The sequence below is a fragment of the Limanda limanda genome, chromosome 6 (assembly GCF_963576545.1).
Source record: "Limanda limanda chromosome 6, fLimLim1.1, whole genome shotgun sequence".
NCBI lineage: Eukaryota > Metazoa > Chordata > Actinopteri > Pleuronectiformes > Pleuronectidae > Limanda > Limanda limanda.
Genome location: NC_083641.1, coordinates 20,073,797 through 20,101,465, shown reverse-complemented (window position 1 = coordinate 20,101,465; position 27,669 = coordinate 20,073,797). Strand labels below are relative to the sequence as shown.

At 40.8% G+C, this 27,669-nt stretch overlaps 4 protein-coding genes across 4 annotated transcripts; all 4 read right to left on the bottom strand.

Moving 5' to 3' along the window:
- Positions 1-1,257: 1,257 nt before the first annotated feature.
- Positions 1,258-5,042, bottom strand: LOC133003828 (extracellular calcium-sensing receptor-like). Its single transcript, XM_061073646.1, has 6 exons — positions 4,849-5,042; positions 4,199-4,496; positions 3,291-4,076; positions 2,960-3,187; positions 2,742-2,865; positions 1,258-2,165 (listed from the first exon to the last, which is right to left on the bottom strand). The coding sequence occupies exons 1-6, from the start codon at positions 4,935-4,937 to the stop codon at positions 1,258-1,260; spliced, it is 2,433 nt and encodes an 810-aa protein (XP_060929629.1). The 5' UTR covers positions 4,938-5,042.
- Positions 5,043-8,658: 3,616 nt separating this feature from the next.
- On the bottom strand, positions 8,659-12,428 carry LOC133003454 (extracellular calcium-sensing receptor-like). Its single transcript, XM_061073196.1, has 6 exons — positions 12,235-12,428; positions 11,585-11,882; positions 10,666-11,451; positions 10,336-10,563; positions 10,118-10,241; positions 8,659-9,566 (listed from the first exon to the last, which is right to left on the bottom strand). The coding sequence occupies exons 1-6, from the start codon at positions 12,321-12,323 to the stop codon at positions 8,659-8,661; spliced, it is 2,433 nt and encodes an 810-aa protein (XP_060929179.1). The 5' UTR covers positions 12,324-12,428.
- Positions 12,429-15,753: 3,325 nt separating this feature from the next.
- LOC133003499 (extracellular calcium-sensing receptor-like) lies at positions 15,754-19,539 on the bottom strand. Its single transcript, XM_061073248.1, has 6 exons — positions 19,346-19,539; positions 18,691-18,988; positions 17,781-18,566; positions 17,451-17,678; positions 17,233-17,356; positions 15,754-16,661 (listed from the first exon to the last, which is right to left on the bottom strand). Exons 1-6 carry the CDS (start codon positions 19,432-19,434, stop codon positions 15,754-15,756), a joined length of 2,433 nt encoding a protein of 810 aa, XP_060929231.1. The 5' UTR covers positions 19,435-19,539.
- A 4,245-nt stretch (positions 19,540-23,784) lies between these two features.
- LOC133003498 (extracellular calcium-sensing receptor-like) lies at positions 23,785-27,571 on the bottom strand. Its single transcript, XM_061073247.1, has 6 exons — positions 27,378-27,571; positions 26,723-27,020; positions 25,813-26,598; positions 25,483-25,710; positions 25,265-25,388; positions 23,785-24,692 (listed from the first exon to the last, which is right to left on the bottom strand). The coding sequence occupies exons 1-6, from the start codon at positions 27,464-27,466 to the stop codon at positions 23,785-23,787; spliced, it is 2,433 nt and encodes an 810-aa protein (XP_060929230.1). The 5' UTR covers positions 27,467-27,571.
- Positions 27,572-27,669: the final 98 nt, after the last annotated feature.

The following is a 27,669-nucleotide window of genomic DNA, read 5'->3' as shown; positions in this document are numbered from 1 at the left end:
TTGACTGCTTGCTAACATAGTTAGCATGCTTCGTAGCAAAGTGACAGCTAATGTTGTACTCCTTGAACACTGCGACAGTTTCTCAGCATATCAGGCATACAGCCTTGGACGGAACTTCAGTGAAAAAGTATTTTGTTGTCCACTCCGTGTTAAACACTCGGCACTCATTTTCCACTTTTCATTTCCTTGCTCTGCTCATTTGATAGAAGGGCTCACAGGGCAAAGCGAAAAAGTGACGGGAGATCATATGCCCTTTCGAGCCCTATACGCCACACTCCCGGTCAAAGTGCGCCATCTAATGGGGAAATGGGGGCATTACAGGAGAAAGGTAAAATTTTAGTGATTTCAGAATCAGTATGTATTTATTGCCAAGTAGGTTTACACCTACCTAGAATTTGCTCTGGCTGTTGAATGAATATAAAAACATAAATATACAACAACAACAACAAAGTATTATTAATAATAATAATAATAATTATTATAATAATATTTGGACAAGTTCGGCGGGCCGGATTAAAAATAAAGTATGGCCCGTGGGCCGTACTTTATTTTTAAAGTTTATTTGTGTGTTTCAGAGAAGAACATTCACATGTGCAACTTCCCCCCCATTTTTAAATAAACTTTGTTTTAATATTTTGTGATAATACAATTTACATTTGCATCAAACAGAATGATAAAGGTTACTGTATATAAAGTTGATTAAAAATTACTTCTGAGAGGCTCCTTCTTATAACTGTATAATAGCTTCTTTATAACAAATATTCAGTCTCCATCAACAGAAGCATTTGGCGACGTGTAACATACTTTAAACAAAATTATATAAATGATATACAGTACGATATTGAATATAGAAAAGAGCTGTTTATTTGACAGTTATTATGTAGAAACAATGATGGCATGAGAACATATTGAGACCACACTTTAGATTGTTGCTTTTGTTTGTTTGTGAGCAAGATTACCCTAAAACTACCTGATGGATTTATACGAAACTTAGTGAAATCATACGGTATGGGTCAAGAAAGAACCCATTAAATGTTGGTGTGGATACAGAGCAGGAGGACTTTTTTACTTTCTTAACATTGCCAGATGGGGTATTTTTCAACATTTTCACAGTTTTACCAGGGAACGATTTATGGATCTTGATAAAAAATAAATCATGCATATTAAGGAGACTTATATCTATGAGTTCTGCTTGATGGATTTGATTGGACAATTGGGCCTTGTTGGAGTAAGGTGCTTTACTGTTTGCCATTCTATTTATTTTAGTTCCACCTTCCCCATAATATTCTTTTTTGTATTCTTCTCCGGTTTATATAAGATAATATAACATTTTGGAATAAAAATACAAATAAGGAGTCCAAAACTTGAGGCCAAAATAGCAAAGATTTCCACTGCTACACTGAACTTCCCAGGAGAGCTGACATAGGCTGGAATAAAAGTGATCCAGACTGCGCAGAATATCAACATGCTGAAGGTTATGAATTTGGCTTCGTTAAAGTTATCGGGTAATTTCCGCGCCAGAAAAGCAAGAATGAAACATAAAATGGCCAGAATCCCGATATACCCGAGTACGGCCCAGAATCCTACAGCTGAGCCCAGCGCGCACTCCAGGAGGATTTTGTCCTTGAATTCTTTAAAGTTCTTGAATGGGAAAGGAGGAGAAATTGTCAACCATAAGATGCATATAATAACCTGTATGAGAGTGAACCCTAGAACACTGAGCCTCTGCTGTGCAGGACCAAACCATTTCATCACATTTCTGCCTGGAAGTCTCGCCCTGAAGGCCATTAACACCACCATAGTTTTCCCGAGGACACAAGAGATGCAGAGGACGAAGGTGATGCCGAACGCAGTGTGCCGCAGCATGCAGGACCACTCGGAGGGCCGGCCGATGAAGCTCAGGGAGCAAAGGAAGCACAGAGTCAGGGAGAAGAGCAGCAGGAAGCTCAGTTCGGAGTTGTTGGCCCTGACGATGGGAGTTTTCCTGTTTCTGAAAAAGATGAGTGCCACGACTGCGGTCATACATATTCCAAACAGGGACGCCGCGGTGAGCAGCGCTCCCATAATTTCTTCATACGAAAGAAACTCTGCCTCTTTCTTCAAACAGGCGTCTCTTCCCTCATTTGACCAGAATTCAGGATGGCACCGCACACAGGAGACAGAATCTGAAAAGTATTAAAGCAGGTGTGACTTGCCGAGTAGATTAGTTTAATTTCATTGTTGTTTTATTGCATCTACACTAAGTCCCTGACATTGGCCACTTATAGCAACTGTCTTTTCAATAAATCATGATATTTACTGTTGTATTTTTTGTTTTAGAATAAAAAGACATTCATCCTGTGATTGCTATAGACCTCATTTCAGGCATCTAACCAAAAGGAGATGCGCAGATGTGCTAGATTATTTGCAGGCTTCAGGTTTATTACTGCATAATTCATATTGGTATAACTTTGTTAATTCACTTTTCACATGGGGTCTTCAAATTTGACTTGAAGCTATAACTGCATATAATATATTTAGGTGATTTATGACACTTTGCTTTGTTTGATATGTTTAATTCACAAATCAAATTTTCATTTATTTGTAATAGAGAAACTACACATTTTTCCCCCCAGGAAACCTTACCTGATTTGGACATTAGAAAACAGATAAATGCCATTTGTTAGGATTGGTCTGGACTCTGACAAGATTTGATTTGTGGAACAGCAAAGTGAATAAAAAATATATATATATCACTAAACCTGCAACGTTGCTTATTTCTCCCTCTGTACATCTTATACAGTCAAAGCAGCAGACAGGTTTTCCTTTCTGAAGAACCTTCCTGGTTCCTGGGGGACAATTCTCACTGCAAACTGACACAGGCACCTGCATGAAGAAAACGACTTTGAGGAAATACACGTGCATTCAGTTGTCTTCATTTTGGTGCAACTACACAACTATACTGCAGGTATATACTGACTTGTTTTGAGTTCTTTGCCCAGATTAAAGACGTATTGTGCAGATTCAGCTGTTTGTCTGCAGGTAAAGACGCATCATAAAGACCGACTGTGACAAACTCCACCAAGCCGCTTTCTGCTCGCTGCCAGTTTATGATTTCATACTCTGCTGCTGGGTCGCCATCTTCATTAAAGTAAACCTTGTCTCCTTCCTTTGTTTTGAACTCAATCCTTTTTATGCGCTGTAAAATCTAAAGAAAACAGATCATAGTTAATGGACATCCTCTATGTCTATCACAGAGAGACTGCTTATAGAGAAACTGTGGAAGCTTTATCTCTTGTGTAAGAACTCACCGTCCATGGATTGAGCTGCACTTTGTCGTTACATGTTTCATTACAGCCAAGAATGCTATGAAGTGCATGAGCCACAGCATAAACTCCTTTGTAGACATTGTTAAATATCGGCATGAGAGACATGTCAGTGAAGCTGTTGTGCACTTGGGTCAGATCTTCACCCCCAGTACATTCTCTCTGCTTCGCTGTGGACTGTTTGAACTTACAGCTGAATAAAGCCTCCCAGAACTCTGTAAACATTTCATTGCCGGATGAATTGAGTGGCTTCACATTCAGTATAAACTCTCTCATGCCCCTGACATGTGCTTTGGGGATGGACAGGCCTATGGCCCCGTCCAGGATGTGATGCCCATTCATTTCTGCAGTTTGAGAATCAAAGATCCAGCCCTCGCTGCCCACCCACTGGTAACCAGTCAGGTTGTGGTGGGACAGCTCATGTATCAGCACATCCATATCCAAGGGAGAGAGAAAAGCAATAATCACCCTAGAGGTGGAAGCCTTGATGACGTTGATTATCTTTAGTATTTTGTCAGGCGGGTTTGTTCTGAAAAAAGACACAGAGTACTCCAGACAGATGCCCAGCTGTCGGGCACTTTCTGTGAACGTAGCCATGCCGTTATTTCCGTAATCATCATTGGTTCTAATGGCTCCAACCCAGCTCCAACCAAAGTGCTTGACCAGCTGGGCCAGGGCTCTGCTCTGGTAGTAGTCACTGGGTATTGTTCTGAGGAAGGACGGGTACTTGGTTTTGTCACTGAGACAAGCACAGGTGGCATAGTGGCTGATCTAAAAGAAGAAAGAAATTACCTCCTAAATATATATTAAAAAAACATCTCTCCTAATTTACTCTAAGCAGCTAAAAATGATAAAAAAGGCACAAGCATTATACATTTTTGAAACGTACCCACCAGTGGGATATGAAATGGCCCGATGACGGTAGCTATAGCCATGGACGGAGAGGAAGAGGTTTCTCCCATGATCGCCTGCACCTGTGCAGGTTTGGTACACGGTGTTGCGGAGGGGGCAGATACAACATCATTACCGTTAGCCAAGGCCAGAGCAGCCCTCACACTTCTGGCGATGGAGCCACAGGCATCGTACATTTTATATCCCAGAGAGATGCCAGGCAGTAAATTTGTGGTGTTATTTATCTCCTCGATGGCAAAAAGCATAGCCTGGGCATACTGGAACCCTCTGAAATTCAAACTTAATGCAAACAGTTATAGATATGGTAACACTTCCCTGAATAAAATGCATGGACAACTTTATAGTTGCAGTTTTTTTCCTCAAACTTTAATTAGGAAATGTGTGAATATATATCTTGCTGACTAAAAGTTGAACAAACTCAATTCATTTTTGTTTCTGTTAGATTTTTTAAGTTGGTCCAACAATTGTATTTTCTTGTAGCAGTTCAAATGAAAGCCTGTGAGGGTATCAATGCACACAACATATTTGAATTTTCTTACTTTGATCATATTTTTTTTAGCCTGTTTTCTATCTCTATTCATTTCCACTAGTATATATTTTCCATATTATAGATTTCTACTGAATAATTTACCTGGTGCACTCCAGTGGCAATGGTTTGTGAGTGTAGGTTTCCTCTCTGTCTTTCCAGCTGCTGTGGAAAGATAAGATTCCCCCCAACATTATGTCCCCATCCTGAGACAGTGGAGGGTTCTCAGGATCCCCCCTCTGCCTGCACTGTGGCTCCTCAGCCTGAGAGAAAGACGCCACCAGCAGCAGCTGTAAAAGTGCCCACCCTTGTTCTGGCCACCTCTGAATGGACGTCATTCTGCCTTAGAGAAATAAACCACTTGGTGGCGACACATGTGCCACAGTTTAAATCAGACGCTTTGCACTGGTATTTATACATTTTTTATACCCGAACAGTGATGATTCATTGCTCTGGACTTGTGAGGTGGGGCAAGAGGAGGGAGGTGCCAAAAGAGAAGAGCTTAGCCCAGAGGTGGGCAAACTTTTTGACTCGCGGGCCACAATTGGTTCTAAAATTTGACAGAGGGTCCGGGCCAGGAACAGATGAACGGAGTGGTTGTGAGAACTTATATAAATGACATGTAAAAATCATTACATGAAAGGATTTGGCCTTTAACAGGTAGCAAAGCATTTATTTGCAAGGCAATTTAACAAATTTCACAAACATGAACAATACAAAAACATGTCATAACGTGACTGATCAAACATTATGAAAACATCTGAGGCCTGCGCCCAAACCAATTACTGACTTGAACATCTTTATTATCTACATCAGAGGTCATCAACAGGGAGTCCGCGAACCCTAGGGGGTTTGCGGAGGTACTGCAGGGGGGGTCGCAAAATCTTTGGTTGATTAGACAATTTTTTTATTTTTTTTTTATTTTTTTAAATTTTCGAACAAGTTTTTTCCCCTCGAATTTAAATGTCTTTTAATACACAATAACATGCATCCAACATATTGTGAGGCTGATATGACCCTCTGCTTGACAACCTCCATCCGTCCAAGGTTAGATAAGATGTGTGCTGCCCATCAGGGGCCGACATCTCACTAATGTGGGAGTATGTGTGCAATCCACAGATGGCTTGAGGGTTTACTGTCTCGTCTACATGTTTGTTTAAAATAAAAACGTGAATCTGCGAATTACTTTAATAGCTCAGTGTTGTATGCAAGATGTATGTTTATAAATGCAAGTGGCATGGCCACCCTGTACCTTGCACATGTTTATATTAAAAACATGAATATATGAACCCGTGTAATATTTGAATAGCTTAATATTGAATGCACAATAACAGGGTAGTATCGAGCCCGGTCCCTTCTGGAGTTCTCCTGGACACGTCCCCAGGTCACTGGATCATGTCGAGAAGAAACCCCCACTTTCCCAAGTCCACAGTATTTGTAAAAGACACAGAATGCAACACAGAGGCGGTTCTTTTCTTGAGGGCACTCAGCCATTGGCCAGATGTATACTGTCTCTCAAAGTGCAGTTTTTTGCAAGCATATCTCTGTGAGAGAAGGTCCACTACACCAGGTGTCCCACCATTGTGCCCATATCAAAGCAGGGAGTCTTTCACAGTGGAGAGACACAGCAGATTAAACTTTAGAGGAGGATTTAATATCTTTTTCCAATAATAATTTATGAAATGGTTCTTTGTGTTAGTCCGAGCACATCCTCTCTCCTTCCTGAGAATCCGTGCTTTCATTATCTCAAATCTCAAGATGAATTTTCCTTCTCACGCTTTCCCCAAATTGCACTTTGCAGTCAGATTAACACTCAAATGGTTGCGCTCTGTGTTTGACCCTGTGCCTGAGTCCAGAAGTTATACATTACTCCAGATGAAAGAAACAGTTGTAATATTGTTAATTCTATAGACTACACAGCTAATATTGATTCACAGGGTATAAATGTAGGTAAAATATAGTAAAATATATTCATAAGATAGAGAACAAAACATAGATATCTCAACAGTAGCTATGTTTAGTCATGGCACTATGCCCAGTTTAATATGAAACAAAATTTTATACAATGAATATAGTAGGGGGTCCCTGCTCCATCTCTCCACCAGTTTGAGGATCCTTGGCCTGAAAAACGTTGAAGACCCCTGATCTACATCCACAGTAAACGCAAAGTCACAAAGCCAGTTCCTGTCGCTTAGCTCAGGGAATTCGTCAGATTTCCCCATCAACTCCAAAAATGCGATGATGTCCTCTTTCAGCTTCCACATTCGTTGCAAGACTTTCCCCAAACTAAACCAGCAGACACGAGAGTGGTACAGCAAGTCCTGATTATCCGCATCAGTTTCCTCCAGTCCTTTACGTCCTTACTTTCATCCAGTGCTAGTGAACATAACTCAAAGAAATCAGACCTTTTGTTTAATTGGCTGGCTATGTTTTCATCAATCAGTTCCACACGGTGAGTCACAGTCCTGCGTGATGAACGGACTTTTTCAAATTTGCTTTTGATCTCCGGACACAACATGTTTGCTGTCTGTACCATGCATTCTTTTACAAACTGGCCTTCGGAGAAAGGCTTGCTAGCCTTTGCTAATCTGAATGCCACCAAAAATCTTGCCTTGGTAGTTGACTCAGTTTGTCGGTGAATTTTTTTTTGCTGAATCTGTAAATTAGTCGCCCGTTCTTGTGTTTACTGCTTGCTAGCGTAGTTAGCATGCTTCGTAGCAAAGTGACGGCTGATGTTTTACTCCTTAAAAACTGCAACAGTTTCACGGCATATCAGGCAAACAGCCTTCGATTGGACTTCAGTGAAAAAAACTATTTTGTTGTCCACTCCGTGTTAAACACTCGGCACTCATTGTCCACTTTTCGTTTCCTTGACCGCTCATTTTACAGAAGGGCTCACAGGGCAAAGCGAAAAAGTGACAGGAGATCATGTGCCCTTTCGAGCCCTATACACCACACTCGCGGTCAAAGTGCGCCATTTAATGGGGAAATGGGGGAATTACAGGAAAAAGGTAAAATTAAATTTCATGTATTTATTGCCAAGTAGGTTTACACCTACCTTAAATTTGCTCTGGTTTTTGGTGCATACAATGAACATACAAAATCCAAAACAAAAAAATTATATTAATATTAATAATATTTGGACAAGTTCGGCAGGCCGTATATGGCCCGTGGGCTGTAATGTATTTTTTAAATGTATTTATGCGTGTGTTTCACATATGAACATTCACATATGTGCCACTCCCCCCCCCCCCATTTTTAAATAAACTTTGTTTCAATATTTTCTGATGAGTAATATAATTTACATTTGCATTAAACAGAATGATAAAGGTTACTTTTTATAAAGTTTGTAACAAAAATTACTAATGAGAGGCTCCTTCTTATAACTGTATAATAGCTTCTTTATAACAAATATTCAGTCTCCATCAACAGAAGAATTTGGAGAAGTGTAACATACTTTAAACATCGTGTTAATGTATAAATGATATACAGTACAATATAGAATACAGAATAGAGTTGTTTATTTGACAGTTATTTTGTAGAAACAATGATAACATGAGAACATATTGCGACCACACTTTAGATTGTTGCTTTTGTTTGTTTGTGAACAAGATTACCCTAAAACTACCCGATTGATTTTTACGAAACTTGGTGAAATTATTTGGTATGGGTCAAGAAAGAACCCATTCAATGTTGGTGAGGATACAGAGCAGGAGGACTTTTTTACTTTCTTAACATTGCCAGATGGGGTATTTTTCAACATTTTCACAGTTTTACCAGGGAACGATTTATGGATCTTGATAAAAAATAAATAATGCATATTAAGAAGACTGATATCTATGAGTTCTGCTTGATGGATTTAATGGGACAATTGGGTCTTGTTGGAGTAAGGTGCTTTACTATGTGCCATTCCATCTATTTTAGTGCCATCTTCCCCATAATATTCTTTTTTGTATTCTTCTCCGGTTTATATAAGATAATATAACATTTTGGAATAAAAATACAAATGAGGAGTCCAAAACTTGAGGCCAAAATAGCAAAGATTTCCACTGCTACACTGAACTTCCCAGGGGAGCTGACATAGGCTGGAATAAAAGTGATCCAGACTGCGCAGAATATCAACATGCTGAAGGTGATGAATTTGGCTTCGTTAAAGTTATCGGGTAATTTCCGCGCCAGAAAAGCAAGAATGAAACATAAAATGGCCAGAATCCCGATATACCCGAGTACGGCCCAGAATCCTACAGCTGAGCCCAGCGCGCACTCCAGGATGATTTTGTCCTTGAATTCTTCAAAGTTCTTGAATGGGAAAGGGGGAGAAATTGTCAACCATAAGATGCATATAATAACCTGTATGAGAGTGAACCCTAGAACACTGAGCCTCTGCTGTGCTGGACCAAACCATTTCATCACATTTCTGCCTGGAAGTCTCGCCCTGAAGGCCATTAACACCACCATAGTTTTCCCGAGGACACAAGAGATGCAGAGGACAAAGGTGATGCCGAACGCAGTGTGCCGCAGCTTGCAGGACCACTCGGAGGGCCGGCCGATGAAGCTCAGGGAGCACAGGAAGCACAGAGTCAGGGAGAAGAGCAGCAGGAAGCTCAGTTCGGAGTTGTTGGCCCTGACGATGGGAGTTTTCCTGTTTCTGAAAAAGATGAGTGCCACGACTGCTGTCATACATGTTCCAAACAGGGACGCTGCGGTGAGCAGAGCTCCCATAATTTCTTCATACGAAAGAAACTCTGCCTCTTTCTTCACACAGGCGTCTCTTCCCTCATTTGACCAGAATTCAGGATGGCATCGCACACAGGAGACAGAATCTGAAAGGTATTAAAGCAGGTGTGACTTGCTGAGTAGATTAGTTTTATTTCATTGTTGTTTTATTGCATCTACACTAAGTCCCTGACATAGGTCTTATAGCAACTGTCTTTTCACAAAATCATGATATTTACTGTTGTAATTTTTGTTTTAGAATAAAAAGACATTCATCCTGTGATTGCCACAGACCTCATTTCAGGCATCACAATTCGCTGGCTTCAGGCTTATTACTGCATAATTCATATTGTTATAACTTTGTTAATTCACTTTTCACCTGGGGTCTTCAAATTTGACTTTAAAATTAGAGTTATTAATGCATATACTATATTTAGGTGATTTATGAGACTTTGCTTTGTTTGATATGTTTAATTCACAAATCATTTTTTCATTTATTTGTAATAGAGAAACTACACATTTTTTCCCCCAGGAAACCTTACCTGATTTGAGCATTAGAAAACAGATACATGCCATTTGTGAGGATTGGTCTGGACTCTGAAAACTTTGGTTTGTGGAACAACAAAGTGAAAAAATAAAAATATATATATCACTAAACCTGCAACGTTGCTTATTTCTCCCTCTGCACATCTTATACAGTCAAAGCAGCAGACAGGTTTTCCTTTCTGGAGAACCTTCCTGGTTCCTGGGGGACAATTCTCACTGCAAACTGACACAGGCACCTGCATGAAGAAAACGACTTTGAGGAAATACACGTGCATTCAGTTGTATTCATTTTGGTGCAACTCCACAACTATACTGCAGGTATATACTGACTTGTTTTGAGTTCTGTGCCCAGATTAAAGACGTATTGTGCAGATTCAGCTGTTTGTCTGCAGGTAAAGACGCATCATAAAGACCAACTGTGACAAACTCCACAAAGCCGCTTTCTGCTCGCTGCCAGTTTATGATTTCATACTCTGCTGCTGGGTCGCCATCTTCATTAAAGTAAACCTTGTCTCCTTCCTTTGTTTTGAACTGAATCCTTCCTATGTGATGTAAAATCTGAAGAAGACAGATCATAGTTAATGGACATCCTCTATGTCTATCACAGAGAGACTGCTTATAAGAAACTGTCGAAGCGTTATCTCTTGTGTAAGAACTCACCGTCAATGGATTGAGCTGCACTTTGTCATTACATGTTTCATTACAGCCAAGAATGCTATGAAGTGCATGAGCCACAGCATAAACTCCTTTGTAGACATTGTTAAATATCGGCATGAGAGACATGTCAGTGAAGCTGTTGTGCACTTGGGTCAGATCTTCACCCCCAGTACATTCTCTCTGCTTCGCTGTGGACTGTTTGAACTTACAGCTGAATAAAGCCTCCCAAAACTCTGTAAACATTTCATTACCGGATGAATTGAGCGGCTTCACATTTAGTATGAACTCTCTCATGCCCCTGACATGTGCTTTGGGGATGGACAGGCCTATGGCCCCGTCCAGGATGTGATGCCCATTCATTTCTGCAGTTTGAGAATCAGAGATCCAGCTCTCGCTGCCCACCCACTGGTAACCAGTCAGGTTGTGGTGGGACAGCTCATGTATCAGCACATCCAAATCCAAGTGAGAGACAAAAGCAATAATCACCCTAGAGGTGGAAGCCTTGATGGTGTTGATTATCTTTAGTATTTTGTCGGGCGGGTCTGTTCTGAAGAAAGACACAGAGTACTCCAGACAGATGCCCAGCTGTTGGGCACTTTCTGTGAACGTAGCCATGCCGTTATTTCCGTAATCATCATTGGTGCTAATGGCTCCAACCCAGCTCCAACCAAAGTGCTTGACCAGCTGGGCCAGGGCTCTGCTCTGGTAGTAGTCACTGGGTATTGTTCTGAGGAAGGACGGGTACTTGGTTTTGTCACTGAGACAAGCGCAGGTGGCGAAGTGGCTGATCTAAAAGAAGAAAGAAATAACCTCTAAAGATAAAGACGTAAAATACAAAACAAATTATCTCATATTTTATTCTAAGCAGCTGAAAAATGTTAATAAATGTCACAAGTATCATACATTTATGAAACATACCCACCAGTGGGATATGAAATGGCCCGATCACGGTAGCTATAGCCATGGACGGAGAGGAGGAGGTTTCTCCCATGACGGCCTGCACCTGTGCAGGTTTGGTACACGGCGTTGCGGAGGGGGCAGATACAACATCGTTACCGTTAGCCAAGGCCAGAGCAGCCCTCACACTTCCGGCGATGGAGCCACAGGTATCGTAAAGTTTATATCCCAGAGAGATGCCAGGCAGTAAATTTGTGGTGTTATTAATCTCCTCGATGGCAAAAAGCATAGCCTGGGCAAACTGGAACCCTCTGAAATTCAAACTTAATGCAAACAGTTATAGATATGGTAACACTTTCCTGAATTAAATGCATGGACAACTTCACAGTTGGAGTTTTTTTCCTCAAACTCTAATTAGGAATTGTGTGAATATAACTTGCTGACTATAAGTTGAACTAACTCAATTAATTTCTGTTTCTGCTCATTTATTTCAAGTTGGTCCAACAATCGTATTTTTTCGTAGCAGTTTAAATGAAAGCCTCTGATGGTATCAATGCACACAACATAATTAGAATTTTCTTAGTTTGATCATATTTGTTTTAGCCTGTTTTCTATCTCTATTCATTGCTTCCAGTAGATATTTTCCATATTACAGATTTCTTCTGAATATTTTACCTGATGCACTCCAGTGGCAGTGGTTTGTGAGTGTAGGTTTCCTCTCTTTCTTTCCAGCTGCTGTGGAAATAGAAGATTCCCCCCAACATGATGTCCCCGTCCTGAGACAGTGGAGGGTTCTCAGGATCCCCCCTCTGCCTGCACTGTGGCTCCTCAGCCTGAGAGAAAGACGCCACCAGCAGCAGCTGTAAAAGTGCCCACCCTTGTTCTGGCCACCTCTGAATGGACGTCATTCTGCCTTAGAGAAATAAACCACTTGGTGGCGTCACATGTGCCACAGTTTAAATCAGACGCTTTGCACTGGTATTTATACATTTTTTATACCTGAACAGTGATGATTCATTGCTCTGGACTTGTGAGGTGGGGCAAGAGGAGGGAGGTGCCAAAAGACGAGAAGAGCTTAGCCCAGAGGAGGGCAAACTTTTTCACTCGCGGGCCACAATTGGTTCTAAAATTTGACAGAGGGTCCAGGCCAGGAACAGATGGATGGAGTGGTTGTGAGAACTTATATAACTGCCATGTAAAAATAATTACATGAAAGGATTTGGCCTTTATTAGGTAGCAAAGCATTCATTTGCAAGGCAATTTAACAAATTTCACGAACATGAACAATACAAAAACATGTCATAACGTGACTGCTCAAACATTATGAAAACATCTGAGGCCAGCGCCCCAACCAATTACTCACTTGAACATCTTTATTATCTACATCAGAGGTCATCAACAGGGGGGCCGCGACCCTTAGGGGGTTTGCGGAGGTACTGCAGGGGGTCGCAAAATCTTTGGTTGATTAGACTATTCTTTTTTTTTTTTTTTAATTTTCAAACCAATTTTTTTCCCACAAATTTAAATGTCTTTTAATACACATTAACATGCATCCAACATATTGTGAGGCTGATTTGACCCACTGCCTGACAACCTCCATCCGTCCAAGGTTAGATAAGTTGTGTGCTGCCCATCAGGGTCCGACATCTCACTAATATGGGAGTATGTGTGCCATCCACAGATAGCTTGAGGATTCACTGTCTCTTCTACATGTGTGTTTAAAATAAAAACGTGAATCTGTGAATTACTTTAATAGCTCAGTGTTGTATGCAAGATGTATGTTTATAAATGGCAGTGGCATGGCCACCCTGTACCTTGCACATGTTTAAATTAAAAACATGAATATATGAACCCGTGTAATAATTGAATAGCTTAATATTGAATGCACAATAACAGGGTAGCTATGTTTATACAAAGCACTATGCCCAGTTTAATATAAAGCAACATTTTATACAATAAATATAGTAGGGGGTCCCTGCTCCATCACTCCACCAGATGGGGGTCCTTGGCCTGAAAAACGTTGAAGACCCCTGATCTACATCCACAGCAAACGCAAAGTCACAAATCCAGTTCTTGTTGCTTAGCTCAGGGAATTCGTCAGATTTCCCCATCAACTACAACAATACGATGATGTTCTCTTTCAGCTCCCTCACTCATTGCAACACTTTCCCCAAACTAAACCAGCAGACACGAGAGTGGTACAGCAAGTATGATTATCTGCATCAGTTTCCTCCAGGAACGTAATCACCTCACAGTGCTGAAGTCCCCTTGCTCGTATAAAGTTCACAAGTTTTACGACTGGATTCACAACATGATTAAGCTGCAATATAGTCTTACACAGGGATTCCTGATGGATGATGCAGTGAAGGAAAATAAGATCCTGGTCAGGGTTTTTCTCTTTAACTTTATCCTGGATTCTTTTCAGCAGCCCAACATTTTTTCAGTTACATTTTGCGATCAATCCGTTGTGACATTGACAGGTTTACTCCATGGTAGCTTCATTCTATCAATGACAGCAGACACCTGGTCATACAAGTCCTCTCCCCGCTTTGTTCCTTTCAGGGAATCCTTGGTCAAACACTCCTCTGTTATCGCAAAACTGTCGTCAATGCCTTGGATAAAAATGAGGAGCTGAGCAGTGTCTTTTACGTCCGTATTTTCATCCAGTGCTAGTGAATATAACTCAAAGGAATCAGACTTTTTTATTTAATTGGCTGGCTATGTTTTCATCAATCAGTTCCACACGGTGAGTCACAGTCCTGCGTGGTAAACGGAATTTTTCAAATTTGCTTTTGATCTCCGGACACAAGATGTCTGCTGTCTGTACCATGCATTATTTTACAAACTCGCCTTCGGAGAAAGGCTTGCTAGCCATTGCTATTCTGAATGCCACCAAAAAACTTGCCTTGGTAGTTGACTCTTGAATCACAGTTTGTAGGTGAATTTTTTTTTTTGCTGAGTCTGTAAATTAGTCGCCGGTTCTTGCATTGACTGCTTGCTAGCGTAGTTAGCATGCTTCGTAGCAAAGTGACGGCTGTTGTTGTACTCCTTGAAAACTGCAACAGTTTTTGGCATATCAGGCATACAGCCTTCGATTGGACTTCAGTGAAAAAGTATTTTGTTGTCCACTCCGTGTTAAACACTCGGCACTCATTGTCCACTTTTCGTTTCCTTGACCGCTCATTTTACAGAAGGGCTCACAGGGCAAAGCAAAAAAGTGACAGGAGATCATGTGCCCTTTCGAGCCCTATGCACCACACTCCCGGTCAAAGTTCGCCATCTAATGGGAAAATGGGGGCATTACAGGAGAAAGGTCAAATTAAAATTCATGTATTTATTGCCAGGTAGGTTTACACCTACCTGGAATTTGTTCTGGTTGTTGGTGCATACAATGAACATAAAAATTCCAAACAAAAAAAAATAATAATAATAATATTTGGACAAGTTCGGCAGGCCGTACTTTATTTTTTAAATATATTTATGCATGTGTTTCAGATATGAACTTTCACATATGTGCAACTCCCCCCCCCATTTTTAAATAAACTTTGGTTCAATATTTTGTGATATGTAATACAATTTACATTTGCATCAAACAGAATGATAAAGGTTACTGTATATAAAGTTTAAAACAAAAATTACTGCTGAGAGGCTCCTTCTTATAACTGTATAATAGCTTCTTTATAACAAATATTCAGTCTCCATCAACAGAAGCATTTGGAGAAGTGTAACATACTTTTAACAAAATCGTGTAAATGTATAAATGATATACAGTACAATATAGAATACAGAATAGAGTTGTTTATTTGACAGTTATTTTGTAGAAACAATGATGGCATGAGAACATATTGCGACCACACTTTAGATTGTTGCTTTTGTTTGTTTGTGAATAAGATTACTCAAAAACTACCCGATGGATTTATTCGAAACTTGGTGAAATCATGCGGTATGGGTCAAGAAAGAACCCATTAAATGTTGGTGTGGATACAGAGCAGGAGGACTTTTTTACTTTCTTAACATTGCCAGATGGGGTATTTTTCAACATTTTCACAGTTTTACCAGGGAACAATTTATGGATCTTGATAAAAAATAAATCATGCATATTAAGAAGACTAATATCTATGAGTTCTGCTTGATGGATTTAATGGGACAATTGGGTCTTGTTGGAGTAAGGTGCTTTACTATGTGCCATTCTATCTATTTTAGTTCCACCTTACCCATAATATTCTTCTTTGTATTCTTCTCCGGTTTATATAAGATAATATAACATTTTGGAATAAAAATACAAATAAGGAGTCCAAAACTTGAGGCCAAAATAGCAAAGATTTCCACTGCTACACTGAACTTCCCAGGGGAGCTGACATAGGCTGGAATAAAAGTGATCCAGACTGCGCAGAATATCAACATGCTGAAGGTGATGAATTTGGCTTCGTTAAAGTTATCGGGTAATTTCCGCGCCAGAAAAGCAAGAATGAAACATAAAATGGCCAGAATCCCGATATACCCGAGTACGGCCCAGAATCCTACAGCTGAGCCCAGCGCGCACTCCAGGATGATTTTGTCCTTGAATTCTTCAAAGTTCTTGAATGGGAAAGGGGGAGAAATTGTCAACCATAAGATGCATATAATAACCTGTATGAGAGTGAACCCTAGAACACTGAGCCTCTGCTGTGCTGGACCAAACCATTTCATCACATTTCTGCCTGGAAGTCTCGCCCTGAAGGCCATTAACACCACCATAGTTTTCCCGAGGACACAAGAGATGCAGAGGACGAAGGTGATGCCGAACGCAGTGTGCCGCAGCTTGCAGGACCACTCGGAGGGCCGGCCGATGAAGCTCAGGGAGCACAGGAAGCACAGAGTCAGGGAGAAGAGCAGCAGGAAGCTCAGTTCGGAGTTGTTGGCCCTGACGATGGGAGTTTTCCTGTTTCTGAAAAAGATGAGTGCCACGACTGCGGTCATACATGTTCCAAACAGGGACGCCGTGGTGAGCAGCGCTCCCATAATTTCTTCATACGAAAGAAACTCTGCCTCTTTCTTCACACAGGCGTCTCTTCCCTCATTCGACCAGAATTCAGGATGGCACTGCACACAGGACACAGAATCTGAAAAGTAATAAAACAGGTGTGACTTACCGAGTAGATAAGTTTATTTTCATTGTTCTTTTATTGTATCTATACTAATAAATACTAATACTAATTGTATCTATATCTTTAAAAAAAATCATGATGTTTACTGTTGTATTTTATGTTTTAGAATAAAAAGACATTTAGCTTGTGATTGCCACAGACCTCATTTCAGGCATCTAACCAAAGGAGATGCGCAGACATGCTAGATTATTCGAAGGTTTCAGGCTTATTACTGCACAATTCATATTGGTATAACTTTGTTAATTCACTTTTCACATGGGGTCTTCAAATTTGACTTGAAGCTATAACTGCATATAATATATTTAGGTGATGTATGACACTTTGCTTTGTTTGATATGTTTAATTCACAAATTTATTTTTCATTTATTTTTATTAGAGAAACTACACATTTTTTCCCCCAGGAAACCTTACCTGATTTCGACATTAGAATACAGATAAATGCCATTTGTTAGGATTGGTCTGGACTCTGACAACTTTGATTTGTGGAACAGCAAAGTGAAAAAAAAAAAAATATATATCACTAAACCTGCAACGTTGCTTATTTCTCCCTCTGCACATCTTATACAGTCAAAGCAGCAGACAGGTTTTCCTTTCTGGAGAACCTTCCGGGTTCCTGGGGGACAATTCTCACTGCAAACTGAAACAGGCACCTGCATGAAGAAAACGACTTTGAGGAAATACACGTTCATTCAGTTGTATTCATTTTGGTGCAAGTACACAATTATACTGCAGGAAAATACTGACCTGTTTTGAGTTCTGTGCCCAGATTAAAGACGTATAGTGCAGATTCAGCTGTTTGTCTGCAGGTAAAGACGCATCATAAAGACCGACTGTGACAAACTCCACAAAGCCACTTTCTGCTCGCTGCCAGTTTATGATTTCATACTCTGCTGCTGGGTCGCCATCTTCATTAAAGTAAACCTTGTCTCCTTCCTTTGTTTTGAACTGAATCCTTCTTATGCGCTGTAAAATCTGAAGAAGACAGATCATAGTTAATGGACATCCTCTATGTCTATCAAAGAGAGACTGCTTATAAGAAACTGTGGAAGCATTATCTCTTGTGTAAGAACTCACCGTCAATGGATTGAGCTGCACTTTGTCGTTACATGTTTCATTACAGCCAAGAATGCTATGAAGTGCATGAGCCACAGCATAAACTCCTTTGTAGACATTGTTAAATATCGGCATGAGAGACATGTCAGTGAAGCTGTTGTGCACTTGGGTCAGATCTTCGACCCCAGTACATTCTCTCTGTTTCGCTGTCAACTGTTTGAACTTACAGCTGAATAAAGCCTCCCAGAACTCTGTAAACATTTCATTACCGGATGAATTGAGCGGCTTCACATTCATTATGAACTCTGTCATGCCCCTGACATGTGCTTTGGGGATGGACAGGCCTATGGCCCCGTCCAGGATGTGATGCCCATTCATTTCTGCAGTTTGAGAATCAAAGATCCAGCCCTCGCTGCCCACCCACTGGTAACCAGTCAGGTTGTGGTGGGACAGCTCATGTATCAGCACATCCATATCCAAGGCAGAGAGAAAAGCAATAATCACCCTAGAGGTGGAAGCCTTGATGACGTTGATTATCTTTAGTATTTTGTCGGGCGGGTCTGTTCTGAAGAAAGACACAGAGTACTCCAGACAGATGCCCAGCTGTTGGGCACTTTCTGTGAACGTAGCCATGCCGCTATTTCCGTAATCGTCATTGGTTCTAATGGCTCCAACCCAGCTCCAACCAAAGTGCTTGACCAGCTGGGCCAGGGCTCTGCTCTGGTAGTAGTCACTGGGTATTGTTCTGAGGAAGGACGGGTACTTGGTTTTGTCACTTAGACAAGCGCAGGTAGCATAGTGGCTGATCTAAAAAAAGAAAGAAATTACCTCTAAAGATATATTAAAAAAAAATCTATCCTAATTTACTCTAAGCAGCTAAAAAATGATAAAAAAAGATCACAAGCATTATACATTTAAGAAACGTACCCACCAGTGGGATATGAAATGGCCCGATGATGGTAGCTATAGCCATGGAAGGAGAGGAGGAGGATTCTCCCATGATGGCCTGCACCTGTGCAGGTTTGGTACACGGTATTGCGGAGGGGGCAGATACAACATCGTTACCGTTAGCCAAGGCCAGAGCAGCCCTCACACTTCTGGCGATGGAGCCACAGGCATCGTACATTTTATATCCCAGAGAGATGCCAGGCAGTAAATTTGTGGTGTTATTTATCTCCTCAATGGCAAAAAGCATAGCCTGGGCAAACTGGAACGCTCTGAAAGTCAAACTTAATGCAAACAGTTAGGTTAAGATATGGTTACACTTTCCTGAATAAAATGCATGGACAACTTTACAGTTGCAGTTTTTTTCCTCAAACTTTAATTAGGAATTGTGTGAATATAACTTGCTGACTATAAGTTGAACAAACGCAATTCATTTTTGTTTCTGTTCATTTTTTTCAAGTTGGTCCAGCAATTGTATTTTCTTGTAGCAGTTTAAATGAAAGCCTCTGATGGTATCAATGCACACAAAATAATTTGAATTTTCTTACTTCGATCATATTTTTTTTAAGCCTGTTTTCTATCTCTATTCATTTCCTCCTGTTTATATTTTCCATATTATAGATTTCTACTGAATAATTTACCTGGTGCACTCCAGTGGCAATGGTTTGTGAGTGTAGGTTTCCTCTCTGTCTTTCCAGCTGCTGTGGAAAGAGAAGATTCCCCCCAACATTATGTCCCCATCCTGAGACAGTGGAGGGTTCTCAGGATCCCCCCTCTGCCTGCACTGTGGCTCCTCAGCCTGAGAGAAAGACGCCACCAGCAGCAGCTGTAAAAGTGCCCACCCTTGTTCTGGCCACCTCTGAATAGACGTCATTCTGCCTTAGAGAAATAAACCACTTGGTGGCGTCACATGTGCCACAGTTTAAATCAGACGCTTTGCACTGGTATTTATACATTTTTTTATACCCGAACAGTGATGATTCATTGCTCTGGACTTGTGAGGTGGGGCAAGAGGAGGGAGGTGCCAAAAGATGAGAAGAGCTTAGCCCAGAGGAGGGCAAACTTTTTCACTCGCTGGCCACAATTGGTTCTAAAATTTGACAGAGGGTCCGGGCCAGGAACAGATGGATGGAGTGGTTGTGAGAACTTATATAAATGCCATGTTAAAATCATTACATGAAAGGATTTGGCCTTTAACATGCAGCAAAGTATTTATTTGCAAGGCAATTTAACAAATTTCACGAACATGAACAATACAAAAACATGTCATAACGTGACTGATCAAACATTATGAAAACATCTGAGGCCTGCGCCCCAACCAATTACTCACTTGAACATCTTTATTATCTACATCAGAGGTCATCAACAGGGGGGCCGCGACCCTTAGGGGGTTTGCGGAGGTACTGCAGGGGGTCGCAAAATCTTTGGTTGATTAGCAATTTTTTTTTTTTTTTTTTAATTTTCAAACAAATTTTTTCCCCACAAATTTAAATGTCTTTTAATACACATTAACATGCATCCAACATATTGTGAGGCTGATTTGACCCACTGCCTGACAACCTCCATCCATCCAAGGTTAGATAAGTTGTGTGCTGCCCATCAGGGTCCGACATATCACTAATGTGGGAGTATGTGTGCCATCCACAGATAGCTTGAGGATTCACTGTCTCTTCTACATGTGTGTTTAAAATAAAAACGTGAACCTGTGAATTACTTTAATAGCTCAGTGTTGTATGCAAGATGTATGTTTATAAATGGCAGTGGCATGGCCACCCTGTACCTTGCACATGTTAAAATTAAAAACATGAATATATGAACCCGTGTAATAATTGAATAGCTTAATATTGAATGCACAATAACAGGGTAGCTATGTTTATACAAAGCACTATGCCCAGTTTAATATAAAGCAACATTTTATACAATAAATATAGTAGGGGGTCCCTGCTCCATCTCTCCACCAGTTTGGGGGTCCTTGGCCTGAAAAACGTTGAAGACCCCTGATCTACATCCACAGCAAACGCAAAGTCACAAATCCAGTTCTTGTTGCTTAGCTCAGGGAATTCGTCAGATTTCCCCATCAACTACAACAATACGATGATGTTCTCTTTCAGCTCCCTCACTCATTGCAACACTTTCCCCAAACTAAACCAGCAGACACGAGAGTGGTACAGCAAGTATGATTATCCGCATCAGTTTCCTCCAGGAACGTAATAACCTCACAGCAGGGCCGGCCCTGGCAATGTTGGCGCCCTAGGCGGAATTTCATAATGACGCCCCCCCAACATACACACGCAAATTGTCATGCATCCCCAATAACTTTTGGACTGTATACAGATGCACACACAGGCAGACAAAATTGTAAAATATAAAAAATATAAAAAGTCTGAAATCAGCTGTACTGACAGCACATCATGTCATGTCGACATAAATAAACATAAATGATGTCCACAATCGGATGATTCTACCTCTATATTGTTCTTTCTTCTCCTCCCCTACTTTGCTGCGCTTTCTGAATCGTGCACCTGATAATTTAATCCTTTTTTGACTTATCTTCAACTCTTACCACAGTCTAACACGCCCCCCCCCCCCCACACACACACACAAGAGAGTATGTGCCTGTGTGTGTCTGTCTGTTTAGACACAACTGACAAATGTGTGGATTAAGTACATAATTGAAGATGGGGAAATGTCATCATGTGGCGGCAATAATCAGGGAAATTAAACTCCAGGAGAACAGCGGAGAAATCGAAAGTATGGGATGTATATTTAATCATGTATATAATATATCACTTATATCGTTTAAAATATACCGATTTTCAGTGTGTTTTCCGGCTTGATTTGCTCGCGCGAGCGAAAAAAACAATAGAACAGACCCCGAATCCATCGCTGCAGATTGCGAGCGGCCGCGGCGCTGCCGGTGCGAACAGCCCAATTATTTAACATGGGCGCGGAAAGGAGGCGGACAGCTTTCGTGGCGCTTCTATCTCCGGTGCGTCCCGGGTTTAGAAGATGATGTTGTGATGTGAATGTATTGGTTTATATTGCATGTGTCACGTCATGATAAATCAGTCTCTTGTGCCGCCCTCTCTGTATTTTGCGCCCTAGGCAACCGCCTACTTCGCCTATGCCAGGAGCCGCCCCTGCTTCACAGTGCTGAAGTCCCCTTGCTCGTATACAGTTCACAAGTTTTACGATTGGATTCACAACATGAATAAGCTGCAATATAGTCTTACATAGTGATTCCTGATGGATGATGCAATGAAGGAAAATAAGATCCTGGTCAGGGTTTTCCTCTTTAACTTTATCCTGGATTCTTTTCAGCAGCCCAACATTTTTTCAGTTACATTTTGCGATCAATCCGTTGTGACATTGACAGGTTTACTCCAAGGTAGCTTCATTCTATCAATGACAGCAGACACCTGGTCATACAAGTCCTCTCCCCGCTTTGTTCCTTTCAGGGACTCCTTGGTCAAACACTCCTCTGTTATCGCAAAACTGTCGTCAATGCCTTGGATAAAAATGAGGAGCTGAGCAGTGTCTTTTACGTCCGTATTTTCATCCAGTGCTAGTGAATATAACTCAAAGGAATCAGACTTTTTTATTTAATTGGCTGGCTATGTTTTCATCAATCAGTTCCACACGGTGAGTCACAGTCCTGCGTGGTAAACGGAATTTTTCAAATTTGCTTTTGATCTCCGGACACAAGATGTCTGCTGTCTGTACCATGCATTATTTTACAAACTCGCCTTCGGAGAAAGGCTTGCTAGCCATTGCTATTCTGAATGCCACCAAAAAACTTGCCTTGGTAGTTGACTCTTGAATCACAGTTTGTAGGTGAATTTTTTTTTTGCTGAGTCTGTAAATTAGTCGCCGGTTCTTGCATTGACTGCTTGCTAGCGTAGTTAGCATGCTTCGTAGCAAAGTGACGGCTGATGTTGTACTCCTTGAAAACTGCAACAGTTTTTGGCATATCAGGCATACAGCCTTCGATTGGACTTCAGTGAAAAAGTATTTTGTTGTCCACTCTGTGTTAAACACTCGGCACTCATTGTCCACTTTTCGTTTCCTTGACTGCTCATTTTACAGAAGGGCTCACAGGGCAAAGCGAAAAAGTGACAGGAGATCATGTGCCCTTTCGAGCCCTATGCACCACACTCCCGGTCAAAGTGCGCCATCTAATGGGAAAATGGGGGCATTACAGGAGAAAGGTCAAATTAAAATTCATGTATTTATTGCCAAGTAGGTTTACACCTACCTGGAATTTGCATACAATGAACCTAAAAATTCCAAACAAAAAATAAAAAAATAATAATAATAATAATATTTGGACAAGTTCGGCAGGCCGTACTTTATTTTTAAATATATTTATGCATGTGTTTCAGATATGAACTTTCACATATGTGCAACTCCCCCCCCCCATTTTTAAATGAACTTTGGTTCAATATTTTGTGATAAGTAATACAATTTACATTTGCATCAAACAGAATGATAAAGGTTACTGTTTATAAAGTTTAAAACAAAAATTACTGCTGAGAGGCTCCTTATAACTGTATAATAGCTTCTTTATAACAAATATTCAGTCTCCATCAACAGAAGCATTTGGAGAAGTGTAACATACTTTTAACAAGTATCGTGTAAATGTATAAATTATATACAGTACAATATAGAATACAGAATAGAGTTGTTTATTTGACAGTTATTTTGTAGAAACAATGATGGCATGAGAACATATTGCGACCACACTTTAGATTGTTGCTTTTGTTTGTTTGTGAATAAGATTACTCAAAAACTACCCGATGGATTTATTCGAAACTTGGTGAAATCATGCGGTATGGGTCAAGAAAGAACCCATTAAATGTTGGTGTGGATACAGAGCAGGAGTACTTTTTTACTTTCTTAACATTGCCAGATGGGGTATTTTTCAACATTTTCACAGTTTTACCAGGGAACAATTTATGGATCTTGATAAAAAATAAATCATGCATATTAAGAAGACTAATATCTATGAGTTCTGCTTGATGGATTTAATGGGACAATTGGGTCTTGTTGGAGTAAGGTGCTTTACTATGTGCCATTCTATCTATTTTAGTTCCACCTTACCCATAATATTCTTCTTTGTATTCTTCTCCGGTTTATATAAGATAATATAACATTTTGGAATAAAAATACAAATAAGGAGTCCAAAACTTGAGGCCAAAATAGCAAAGATTTCCACTGCTACACTGAACTTCCCAGGGGAGCTAACATAGGCTGGAATAAAAGTGATCCAGACTGCGCAGAATATCAACATGCTGAAGGTGATGAATTTGGCTTCGTTAAAGTTATCGGGTAATTTCCGCGCCAGAAAAGCAAGAATGAAACATAAAATGGCCAGAATCCCGATATACCCGAGTACGGCCCAGAATCCTACAGCTGAGCCCAGCGCGCACTCCAGGATGATTTTGTCCTTGAATTCTTCAAAGTTCTTGAATGGGAAAGGGGGAGAAATTGTCAACCATAAGATGCATATAATAACCTGTATGAGAGTGAACCCTAGAACACTGAGCCTCTGCTGTGCTGGACCAAACCATTTCATCACATTTCTGCCTGGAAGTCTCGCCCTGAAGGCCATTAACACCACCATAGTTTTCCCGAGGACACAAGAGATGCAGAGGACGAAGGTGATGCCGAACGCAGTGTGCCGCAGCTTGCAGGACCACTCGGAGGGCCGGCCGATGAAGCTCAGGGAGCACAGGAAGCACAGAGTCAGGGAGAAGAGCAGCAGGAAGCTCAGTTCGGAGTTGTTGGCCCTGACGATGGGAGTTTTCCTGTTTCTGAAAAAGATGAGTGCCACGACTGCGGTCATACATGTTCCAAACAGGGACGCCGTGGTGAGCAGCGCTCCCATAATTTCTTCATACGAAAGAAACTCTGCCTCTTTCTTCACACAGGCGTCTCTTCCCTCATTCGACCAGAATTCAGGATGGCACCGCACACAGGACACAGAATCTGAAAAGTAATAAAACAGGTGTGACTTACCGAGTAGATAAGTTTATTTTCATTGTTCTTTTATTGTATCTATACTAATAAATACTAATACTAATTGTATCTATGTCTTAAAAAAAAAATCATGATGTTTACTGTTGTATTTTATGTTTTAGAATAAAAAGACATTTAGCTTGTGATTGCCACAGACCTCATTTCAGGCATCTAACCAAAGGAGATGCGCAGACATGCTAGATTATTCGAAGGTTTCAGGCTTATTACTGCACAATTCATATTGGTATAACTTTGTTAATTCACTTTTCACATGGGGTCTTCAAATTTGACTTGAAGCTATAACTGCATATAATATATTTAGGTGATGTATGACACTTTGCTTTGTTTGATATGTTTAATTCACAAATTTATTTTTCATTTATTTTTATTAGAGAAACTACACATTTTTCCCCCCAGGAAACCTTACCTGATTTCGACATTAGAATACAGATAAATGCCATTTGTTAGGATTGGTCTGGACTCTGACAACTTTGATTTGTGGAACAGCAAAGTGAAAAAAAAAAAAATATATATCACTAAACCTGCAACGTTGCTTATTTCTCCCTCTGCACATCTTATACAGTCAAAGCAGCAGACAGGTTTTCCTTTCTGGAGAACCTTCCGGGTTCCTGGGGGACAATTCTCACTGCAAACTGACACAGGCACCTGCATGAAGAAAACGACTTTGAGGAAATACACGTTCATTCAGTTGTATTCATTTTGGTGCAAGTACACAATTATACTGCAGGAAAATACTGACCTGTTTTGAGTTCTGTGCCCAGATTAAAGACGTATAGTGCAGATTCAGCTGTTTGTCTGCAGGTAAAGACGCATCATAAAGACCGACTGTGACAAACTCCACAAAGCCACTTTCTGCTCGCTGCCAGTTTATGATTTCATACTCTGCTGCTGGGTCGCCATCTTCATTAAAGTAAACCTTGTCTCCTTCCTTTGTTTTGAACTGAATCCTTCTTATGCGCTGTAAAATCTGAAGAAGACAGATCATAGTTAATGGACATCCTCTATGTCTATCAAAGAGAGACTGCTTATAAGAAACTGTGGAAGCATTATCTCTTGTGTAAGAACTCACCGTCAATGGATTGAGCTGCACTTTGTCGTTACATGTTTCATTACAGCCAAGAATGCTATGAAGTGCATGAGCCACGGCATAAACTCCTTTGTAGACATTGTTAAATATCGGCATGAGAGACATGTCAGTGAAGCTGTTGTGCACTTGGGTCAGATCTTCGACCCCAGTACATTCTCTCTGTTTCGCTGTCAACTGTTTGAACTTACAGCTGAATAAAGCCTCCCAGAACTCTGTAAACATTTCATTACCGGATGAATTGAGCGGCTTCACATTCATTATGAACTCTGTCATGCCCCTGACATGTGCTTTGGGGATGGACAGGCCTATGGCCCCGTCCAGGATGTGATGCCCATTCATTTCTGCAGTTTGAGAATCAAAGATCCAGCCCTCGCTGCCCACCCACTGGTAACCAGTCAGGTTGTGGTGGGACAGCTCATGTATCAGCACATCCATATCCAAGGCAGAGAGAAAAGCAATAATCACCCTAGAGGTGGAAGCCTTGATGACGTTGATTATCTTTAGTATTTTGTCGGGCGGGTCTGTTCTGAAGAAAGACACAGAGTACTCCAGACAGATGCCCAGCTGTTGGGCACTTTCTGTGAACGTAGCCATGCCGCTATTTCCGTAATCGTCATTGGTTCTAATGGCTCCAACCCAGCTCCAACCAAAGTGCTTGACCAGCTGGGCCAGGGCTCTGCTCTGGTAGTAGTCACTGGGTATTGTTCTGAGGAAGGACGGGTACTTGGTTTTGTCACTTAGACAAGCGCAGGTAGCATAGTGGCTGATCTAAAAAAAGAAAGAAATTACCTCTAAAGATATATTAAAAAAAAATCTATCCTAATTTACTCTAAGCAGCTAAAAAATGATAAAAAAAGATCACAAGCATTATACATTTAAGAAACGTACCCACCAGTGGGATATGAAATGGCCCGATGATGGTAGCTATAGCCATGGAAGGAGAGGAGGAGGATTCTCCCATGATGGCCTGCACCTGTGCAGGTTTGGTACACGGTATTGCGGAGGGGGCAGATACAACATCGTTACCGTTAGCCAAGGCCAGAGCAGCCCTCACACTTCTGGCGATGGAGCCACAGGCATCGTACATTTTATATCCCAGAGAGATGCCAGGCAGTAAATTTGTGGTGTTATTTATCTCCTCGATGGCAAAAAGCATAGCCTGGGCAAACTGGAACGCTCTGAAAGTCAAACTTAATGCAAACAGTTAGGTTAAGATATGGTTACACTTTCCTGAATAAAATGCATGGACAACTTTACAGTTGCAGTTTTTTTCCTCAAACTTTAATTAGGAATTGTGTGAATATAACTTGCTGACTATAAGTTGAACAAACGCAATTCATTTTTGTTTCTGTTCATTTTTTTCAAGTTGGTCCAGCAATTGTATTTTCTTGTAGCAGTTTAAATGAAAGCCTCTGATGGTATCAATGCACACAAAATAATTTGAATTTTCTTACTTCGATCATATTTTTTTTAAGCCTGTTTTCTATCTCTATTCATTTCCTCCTGTATATATTTTCCATATTATAGATTTCTACTGAATAATTTACCTGGTGCACTCCAGTGGCAATGGTTTGTGAGTGTAGGTTTCCTCTCTGTCTTTCCAGCTGCTGTGGAAAGAGAAGATTCCCCCCAACATTATGTCCCCATCCTGAGACAGTGGAGGGTTCTCAGGATCCCCCCTCTGCCTGCACTGTGGCTCCTCAGCCTGAGAGAAAGACGCCACCAGCAGCAGCTGTAAAAGTGCCCACCCTTGTTCTGGCCACCTCTGAATAGACGTCATTCTGCCTTAGAGAAATAAACCACTTGGTGGCGTCACATGTGCCACAGTTTAAATCAGAC